Source organism: Rana temporaria, chromosome 9 (genome assembly GCF_905171775.1).
Source record: "Rana temporaria chromosome 9, aRanTem1.1, whole genome shotgun sequence".
Lineage (NCBI taxonomy): Eukaryota > Metazoa > Chordata > Amphibia > Anura > Ranidae > Rana > Rana temporaria.
The window spans coordinates 118,093,194-118,102,861 of NC_053497.1; the positions used below are offsets into that span (position 1 = coordinate 118,093,194).

Consider the following 9,668-nt stretch of genomic DNA (forward strand, 5'->3'; position numbering starts at 1 on the left):
TCCTCTGTGCATCCATCCTCAAATGAATCACTATATCATTAATGACATTCACTATGGCCACTAGCTCTCTTATGTGATTAATGCAACTGATGTCAGTTTCCCGCCTCATCCTGGCCTCCTCCCTCAATCCATCTTCCAGTGCCTCCATTAGCTCTCTCATCCTGGCTTCCTCCCTAATCCGAGCCTCCATTAGCTCTCTCATCATGGCTTCCTCCCTAATCCGAGCCTCCTCCCTCAATCTCGCTTCCAGTGCCTCTATTAGCCCTCTCTGCTCTCTCATCCTGGCTTCCTCCCTAATCCGAGCCTCCTCCCTCAATCTTGCTTCCAGTGCCTCCATTAGCTCTCTCTGCTCTCTCATCCTGGCTTCCTCCCTAATCCAAACCTCCTCCCTCAATCTTGCTTCCAGTGCCTCCATTAGCTCTCTCTGCTCTCTCATCCTGGCTTCCTCCCTAATCCGAGCCTCCTCCCTCAATCTGGCCTCCCGCATCTCCATATGCTTTCTCATCCTGGCCTCCTCTCTCATCCTGGCCTCTTCTAGTTTTAATAGCTCTCTCTTCTCTCTCATGCTGGCCTCCGCCTTTATCCTTGCCTTCTCTCTCTCTCTGCTCTCATCCTCTTGCATGTCGTCTTCATTCTTCCTTTTATACTCAGGATCCACCTATAAAGAAAAAAAATAAAGGTAACTAGAAGTACATGACAAAAGGAGCCTTTCTCGCTTAGAAACCTAACTCTAAAGCTGGGTACACATGGACCAAAAACCGGCCAGTTCCTGCTGAAACAGCAGTCTTTCTATCTGTGTATACGGCTGTCAGTTCAACAGAAGCTGATCTAACGACTGGCTTCTATCAAACGAGCATGATGGAAAAACAGTATTTGATCAACGCTTGCAGCCAATGACTACAAGTGTTGATCTGTGTATTCTGGTGGGTAGAGTCCTCTCTCTCAGAATACAAAAAAAGAAAATCAATAAAAAAAAAAGTAAAGTGCCCAAATGCTTGCATGCAGAGGCAAACGCATGTGTCGGTCCCGCATGCACACATCTTGCCACATATGTGAGGTATCACCACGAACATCAGATCATGGGCAGTAATTCTAGCACCAGACCTCCTGTGTACATCTAAAGTGGTAGCCTGTAAAGCAGTGGTTCTCAACCTGGGGGTCGGGACCCCCTCGGGGGTCAAATGATAATTTGCCAGGGGTCACCGAATCCTGGCCTATTCCCGAAGCCCGCACCACTCTCCCAGAACGGCTGTCCCTGGAGCCTGTGGCCGCCCAGCTGGGCTGTTCCTGGAGCCCACGGCCGCCCACTCAGCCTCTTTGCAGGCGCCCATTCAGTTTACAGCATGGCTGGGGGCAGAGACTAGCGGTCAGCTGACTGGTGAGGAATGTAAAGTGGGAGGGACTGGAGGAGACCCCATCTCCTGATTTCGGCATAGGTGTCACTGCTGCGAGACACCACAAAGTCAAAGACACAGTGAAGCCGGAGACACAGTGAGTGCGATTATAGTTGCCATTAAAGGGAGCGCTAAATGTCTGTGGTTTAGGTGCAAATTACTTGTCATGCCTTGGGTGCCGACAACCCACGCTACAAGAATAATTCTACTGTTAGGGGTCCCCACAACTTGGGAAATTTTATCAAGGGGTCACGGCCCTAGAAGGTTGAGAACCACTGCTGTAAAGGCTTTTAAAGCATCGCCTATGGATAGTAAAATCGATGTTGTGGATTGCCATTGCACAGGCGTGAACATTTTTAAAGCATGAGATATTTGGTATCTATTTACTCGGCAAAACATCATCTTTTATATTTTACCAAAATTCAATAATTCAAAAAAGTGTATTTTTTTTCCAACAAATTACATTTGAAAAAGCTGCACAAATACTGTGTGACATAAAAAAAAATGGCAAACCCCACCATTCTTTTTTCTCTAGGGCCTCTGCCTAAAAAAAAAAAACGGCCTGGAGGTCAAGCTACAAAGGCGTAATCTATGCTGCAGAGGGGAAATCTGTTCACCAAATCAATCAATAATACAATTATATACATTACTAATCACATATGACATAAGTAAAAAAAAATTACTTACTAAGTAGTTCCAAATTCTCCTGATTACCGCTGCGATCATCATTTTGTCAATCTCTAGAAATTCCGAACGTTTAAGAAACAATCTATAACTGCAAAGAGAAAAAAAAATAAGATTATTTTTCTATTTCTACTTTAATTTCACACAAAATAAACTGCACCTAATGTCAACGGGTGTATTAAACACTACAGGTCTGTTTATTAAACATTTGTTGGATGAATGTCACATTGGTGCAGGCTGGATGAATCGTCATTATATTTTCTGCAATTGATGAAATTCCTATTATTAGCTCCATCTAGTGGTCAAAAATGCAGTTTATTTTCCCAAACTACCTGTGTGAGAAAATATACCGAATTTTTTTGCCACTAGATAAAATATACTAATAACGCAGTATAACATAATAGAATTAATCTAGTATAGAAAATACGGGGAAAATGTGACCACTCTGCACGAATGTGTGTGACATTCCTCCAATGTTTTATAAACAGACCCCTTGCTGAAAAAAAAACTGGCCACAGTCTTCATGGACACAGCACAATATGCCTATCACTGCTAACTGTCACTTTTAGGTAGATTCAGTAAGAGTAAGGCCCCTTGCACACTGTGGTGTTTTTCATGCGGTACAGCGCTAAAAATAGCGCTGCTATGCCGCATGAAAAATCATGCCCTGTAGTGTTCTAAGTGAAAGCCCGAAGGCTTTCACATTGAAGTGGTGCGCTAGCAGGAGCGCACCAAAAGTCCTGCTAGCCGCATCTTTACCGCGGTATAGGAGCGGTGTGTTCACCGCTCCTATACCGCGCCTTCCCATTGAAATCAATGGGAAAGCGCGGCAATACCGCGGTAATACTGCCTGCAACGCGGGCGGTATTAACCCTTTTTCGGCCGCTAGCGGGGGTAAAAACCTCACCGCTAGCACCCGAATATCGCGGTAAATACGACGGTATAGCCGCGCTACAAATAGCGCGGCTATACCGTCACCGCAGCTGCAGGCCTCAATGTGAAAGCAGCCTTAGGCCGACTTATCAGTAGATAAGTCGACCTAACTCTGAATCTACGCCGGCGTTTGTTTAAGCGTATGCTCAAACAGAGATACGCTTAAACAAAGCTGAGATCTTATCTTATCTTAGCTTGCAATTTTTCTGCTGGCCGCTAGATGGCGCTTCCATTGCGGCCGGCGTAGATTATGTAAATGAGCTTTTACGCCGATTCCCGAACGTACGCGAGCCCGCCGCAGTCGAATTACGTCGTTTCCGTAAGGCCTTAGGGGGCCTAAAGTTATTCCACCTTCGAAGTGGAATAACAATGTTAAAGTATGGCCGCCGTTCCCGCCGCGAGGTTCGAATTTTTTACGTCGTTTGCGTAAGTCGTCCGCGAATCGGGAGTTACGTCGTTTACGTCCGCGTCAAAATCAATAGGTCCGTACGGCGTACTTATCCGCAATGCGCCCTGGGAAATGTAGGCGCCCGGCGCATGCGCAGTACACAAAAACTTCAAAAAACGTGAGGTCAAGCCTCATTTCCATACTACACGCCCCCCTCCAAGTAATTTGAATTAGGCGCCCTTACGTCCCGCTCGTTTTAGGCTACGCCGCCGTAGATTAGCAGGTAAGTTGATTGAAAATCACTACTAGCCTAGCTAATTTACGGCGGCGTATCCTAAAAACACTAGGCTACGCCGCCCTAAATTTAATCCACTCTACCTGAATCTACCTATTTGTTTTCAGTGTTCCTTATTACAGTCTGTTAGCTCTGTGAATGCAGCCTGTTAAGCTCAACCTGTTACAATCGGTAATATCTCCTTTAGATTATTATTATTATTATTATTATACAGGATTTATATAGCGCCAACAGTTTGCGCAGCGCTTTACATCAGGGATACTATGTACTGTGTATATATATATGTGTCTGTATTAAATGTAGCATAACATGCCTGCTTGTACAGAAACAACAACAATTTGATTACGATTAAAATTTGTCTTGTAAACCAAAAATCGAAATCGTACCTTCTGGAGCTCTAGTAAACACGTCTGTTCTCAAAACAAGCCTGAGATCAAATGCACTCTACCCCAGCGGCTTCCTTTTAAAGGCTCTGCACACTGTGACATCACACAGTTCTAACAGTCAAACACTTTTTTTTTAACTTTATTGAACAAAACATCTTGCACACATTAACAGACAATCAGCAATCTTGGCGACCACTTTTTTTTTTTCGTTTATTGAACACAACAAAATAACAATATATGGATACATTGGTTCTAAAAGATTGATTGCAATTAGAAAATATATTCGCATTTGATATACATTGTATAAAATGTACAATAAAATGATTGTGAATAATAGGTGGCTTGGTTAATTTATTAAGGCTGTGATAAAACAATAATTGTTATTAAAAACGAATAGATGAAATTTGATATTACACAATTGTACATGATTGATATAGATATATAAACACGGTGCAGTAATTGATATGGCCAGCAGATGGCGAACACTGCCCTCCTTGCCTTTCTATCTTACCGACCCTAACATTGTTTATACAACCGAGTTCCTGTTTGTTCCTGACTTCCTCTCTATAGTAGCATCTGAAGGATACCATAGAGCAGAGCGGTGGGGGTGTAGTGCCGGTGTCAGGCAGGAATATGGCGCAGGCTCTGTCAGAGGATGAGTTCCAGAGGATGCAGGTAAGGGGAGCCCCGGGGGGGTGCAGCTATTGGGTGACGTCACTCCTAGCAGTGTGTCTGACATCATATTGTGCCTGCAGACTGAGGGGGAGAATGTAAACAACATCTTGTGTCTGCCATCCCTTTCCTGATAAAGGGGGAATAGCTGTGTGTACTCTGAGGATGTATGAGAGGCAAAGAGACCTGTGCTGGCTTTGTCAGGAGCCCCCTGTGATCTGCTGTCACTGCAACACCACCTGTCATCAGTCATTGTACTGGTGATGTCACTACACACACCACTAGTGATGTCATATGTAATATACCACCCAACACTGGTCATGTCACTGCACCTGTTTTGTGTCATTTTACTAGTGATGTCACTGCTCCCGGTAATAATGATGTCATGTGTCTCTGCACCCAGCACTAAATAGGATTTTTTTTTACTGATTGTACCCAGCACTATTAATGTCGTGTATCCCCGTCTCCTAGCGCTAGGGATTTTGCGTGTCCCCCGTCTCCCACCAGCGCTAGGGATTTTGCGTGTCCCCCGTCTCCCACCAGCGCTAGGGATGTCGCGTGTCCCCCGTCTCCCACCAGCGCTAGGGATGTCGCGTGTCCCCCGTCTCCCACCAGCGCTAGGGATGTCGCCTGTCCCCGTCTCCCACCAGCGCTAGGGATGTCGCCTGTCCCCGTCTCCCACCAGCGCTAGGGATGTCGCGTGTCCCCGGCTCCCACCAGCGCTAGGGATGTCGCGTGTCCCCGGCTCCAACCAGCGCTAGGGATGTCGCGTGTCCCCGGCTCCCACCAGCGCTAGGGATGTCGCGTGTCCCCGGCTCCCACCAGCGCTAGGGATGTCGCGTGTCCCCGGCTCCCACCAGCGCTAGGGATGTCGCGTGTCCCCCGTCTCCCACCAGCGCTAGGGATGTCGCGTATCCTCGTCTCCCACCAGCGCTAGGGATGTCGCGTGTCCCCCGTCTCCCACCAGCGCTAGGGATGTCGCGTGTCCCCCGTCTCCCACCAGCGCTAGGGATGTCGCGTGTCCCCCGTCTCCCACCAGCGCTAGGGATGTCGCGTGTCCCCCGTCTCCCACCAGCGCTAGGGATGTCGCGTGTCCCCCTGGCTCCCACCAGCGCTAGGGATGTCGCGTGTCCCCCTGGCTCCCACCAGCGCTAGGGATGTCGCGTGTCCCCCTGGCTCCCACCAGCGCTAGGGATGTCGCGTGTCCCCCTGGCTCCCACCAGCGCTAGGGATGTTGCGTGTCCCCTGGCTCCCACCAGCGCTAGGGATGTCGCGTGTCCCCCTGGCTCCCACCAGCGCTAGGGATGTCGCGTGTCCCCCTGGCTCCCACCAGCGCTAGGGATGTCGCGTGTCCCCCTGGCTCCCACCAGCGCTAGGGATGTCGCGTGTCCCCCGGCTCCCACCAGCGCTAGGGATGTCGCGTGTCCCCCTGGCTCCCACCAGCGCTAGGGATGTGGCGTGTCCCCCGGCTCCCACCAGCGCTAGGGATGTGGCGTGTCCCCCGGCTCCCACCAGCGCTAGGGATGTGGCGTGTCCCCCGGCTCCCACCAGCGCTAGGGATGTGGCGTGTCCCCCGGCTCCCACCAGCGCTAGGGATGTGGCGTGTCCCCCGGCTCCCACCAGCGCTAGGGATGTGGCGTGTCCCCCGGCTCCCACCAGCGCTAGGGATGTGGCGTGTCCCCCGGCTCCCACCAGCGCTAGGGATGTGGCGTGTCCCCCGGCTCCCACCAGCGCTAGGGATGTGGCGTGTCCCCCGGCTCCCACCAGCGCTAGGGATGTCGCGTGTCCCCCGGCTCCCACCAGCGCTAGGGATGTGGCGTGTCCCCCGGCTCCCACCAGCGCTAGGGATGTGGCGTGTCCCCCGGCTCCCACCAGCGCTAGGGATGTCGTGTGTGTCCCCCGGCTCCCACCAGCGCTAGGGATGTCGTGTGTGTCCCCCGGCTCCCACCAGCGCTAGGGATGTCGTGTGTGTCCCCCGGCTCCCACCAGCGCTAGGGATGTCGTGTGTGTCCCCCGGCTCCCACCAGCGCTAGGGATGTCGTGTGTGTCCCCCGGCTCCCACCAGCGCTAGGGATGTCGTGTGTGTCCCCCGGCTCCCACCAGCGCTAGGGATGTCGTGTGTGTATGTGTGTCCCCCGGCTCCCACCAGCGCTAGGGATGTCGTGTGTGTCCTCCGGCTCCCACCAGCGCTAGGGATGTGGCGTGTCCCCCGGTTCCCACCAGCGCTAGGGATGTGGCGTGTCCCCCGGCTCCCACCAGCGCTAGGGATGTGGCGTGTCCCCCGGCTCCCACCAGCGCTAGGGATGTCGTGTGTGTCCCCCGGCTCCCACCAGCGCTAGGGATGTCGTGTGTGTCCCCCGGCTCCCACCAGCGCTAGGGATGTCGTGTGTGTCCCCCGGCTCCCACCAGCGCTAGGGATGTCGTGTGTGTCCCCCGGCTCCCACCAGCGCTAGGGATGTCGTGTGTGTCCCCCGGCTCCCACCAGCGCTAGGGATGTCGTGTGTGTATGTGTGTCCCCCGGCTCCCACCAGCGCTAGGGATGTCGTGTGTGTATGTGTGTCCCCCGGCTCCCACCAGCGCTAGGGATGTCGTGTGTGTCCCCCGGCTCCCACCAGCGCTAGGGATGTCGTGTGTGTCCCCCGGCTCCCACCAGCGCTAGGGATGTCGTGTGTGTCCTCCGGCTCCCACCAGCGCTAGGGATGTGGCGTGTCCCCCGGTTCCCACCAGCGCTAGGGATGTGGCGTGTCCCCCGGTTCCCACCAGCGCTAGGGATGTCGTGTGTCCCCCGGCACCCACCAGTAATGAAGTCACAGGTTCTTTTTAATAAGGATGTCATGTGTTGCTCTTCTCAGTAATAATGATGTCACTGCCCCATCATTGGTTTTGTCACACATCTTTGCACCCAGCACTGGTTTAATGTAAGTCCTGGCGGACTTTTTATGAGTTCTCCTTTCTCACACATCGCTGAGTACCGGAGATGTATTGTAAATCTGCTGGTGGCAGTAATAGTACACAGTGTGGTAATGGAGAGATATGTCTGATGTCACTGTGATGGGTGACAGTTTTGTGCCTTGGAATCATATACAGTGCAGTCGGTGCTCTGCATTTTTCTAGCTGGCATCACCACTGCTTTTAGTTTTTTTTTTTTTTTGGGTAGCTGACAGCTATGTGCTTGTGACAGGTTCTCTTTCATTCCTTATGCTGTGTTTTTCACATTTACTACCCTGAGGGTTTGTATGCTCACATGTTTTGTCTGGTCACATGTTCTCAGTCCACTGCAAGAAGACTTTGATGTCAGTATTCATATATAAGTCTGTTGGCGATGCACAGCTTTTTGTCTAGGGTGGATAAAGGGCCGCGAAATAGAAAATGCACTCTGTTCATGCAACAAAGAAATTCAAGTGGAGCTCTATACACAAAACTTAAAGCGGTGGTTCACCCTAAATAACAACTTTCTACCATGCCATTCCGCATACTAGCGCGACCTACGGTATGCCTTTTTATTTTATTTTTCTGCGCCGTACTCACAGTTTAAATTATGTAGTGAAGTTTCAGACTCCCCGCGGGGAATAGGCGTTCCTATGCAGAGGGGAACATGATTAACAGCCGGCTATGGCGCGTCACGCTTCCCGAAATTAGCCGGAGTAGGACTCGGCACTTCACGGCGCTATACGGCGCCTGTGCAAAGACTAGGAGCTGACTGCGCAGGCGCCGTGAAGAGCCAAGTCCTATTTAGGGCTATTTCCGGGAAGCGTGACGCGCCATAGCCGGCCGTTACTCATGTTCCCCTCTGCATAGGAACGCCCATTCCCCTCGGGGAGTCTGAAACTTCACTACGTGATTAAACTGTGAGTACGGCGCAGAAAAATAAAATAAAGACATACCGTAGGTCGCGCTAGTATGCGGAATGGCATGGTAGAATTTTTTTTTTTTTTAGGGTGAACCCCCGCTTTAATTTGTTTGGACAGAAAATGGAAGCGTTGGAGCCTTTTTTGGGTTTTTATAGCGCTGCATGCCCTGCTGAAGAAATTTCCCCTTATTTCCTGCCCTGATGACCCCGGTCAATAGGATAGATCAGGAGTCTTCAAACTATGGCCCTCCAGTTGTTCAGGAACTACAATTCTCATCATGCCTAGTCATGTCTGTGAATGTCAGAGTTTTACAATGCCTCATGGGATGTGTAGTTCTGCAACAGCTGGAGGGCCGTAGTTTGAGGATCCCTGGGATAGATGGTGAAGAAGAAAGGAAACTGGCATAGTAGTGGAAACACATGTATGTAATAGAGTGGGGATTGTCCATAGGCTGGTGGATGGGTGATTGTGTGAGTCTGCTCCAGAGACGGGGTGAATAGAGCGGCCAGTGCTGAATTTTTTTTTATTTCAAAATAGCCGCTGGGGGTCCATACTTTTGTTTTTTGCCTTAGCTGGACTTGGTTTTTCAAGCAAACCTGTGCTTTGCCCTAAGCCTAAGGCCTTCATGGCATCTTCCCATGAGTCTGATTATTTCAGCTTTAGTTGTTGGCTCATTTAGAACTCCTTGCATGTTGGTTCTTTTGGCCTTTGTTGAATTCTCTTTCTCCTTTTCCACAGGCTCAGCTGCTGGACCTGAGGAGCCAAAATTATCAGCTGTCAGACAACTTGCGAAAAAACAACCAGGGTGAGCGCAGCAAGATCCGGCTCTTTACGCAATCCTTCCCAATGTCTTCCTCCACCTTTGTAATAAATTCTAACTGTACTTCTTCTATGCTAGCAATGGTTCTGAATGTCTTTGTCATTTTACAAATGCCTTTTTTCTAATCCTCAGAGCTTACATCTCTTCGGCAGAAGCAGGCAGCCCTAGAGAGAGATTTCCTGAAAGCTCAAAAGGTAACTTTTTAAAGTTTACGCAAAGCAGATCTTGCATGAAAATACAAGGTC

The 9,668-nt window shown here is 50.3% G+C and overlaps 1 protein-coding gene across 2 annotated transcripts in view; it reads left to right on the forward strand.

Moving 5' to 3' along the window:
- Nucleotides 1–4,615: 4,615 nt before the first annotated feature.
- GRIPAP1 (GRIP1 associated protein 1) overlaps nt 4,616–9,668 on the forward strand; it is a 149,483-nt gene continuing 144,430 nt past the window's right edge. Inside the window, exons 1-3 of one of the 2 annotated variants that reach the window (XM_040324268.1) lie at nt 4,616–4,755; nt 9,342–9,408; nt 9,556–9,617. In XM_040324268.1, coding sequence (XP_040180202.1) covers nt 4,714–4,755; nt 9,342–9,408; nt 9,556–9,617 — 171 coding nt within the window. In that variant the 5' untranslated portion in view covers nt 4,616–4,713. The remainder of the gene's footprint in view (nt 4,756–9,341; nt 9,409–9,555; nt 9,618–9,668) is intronic. The other variant, XM_040324269.1, reaches the window with a different exon arrangement.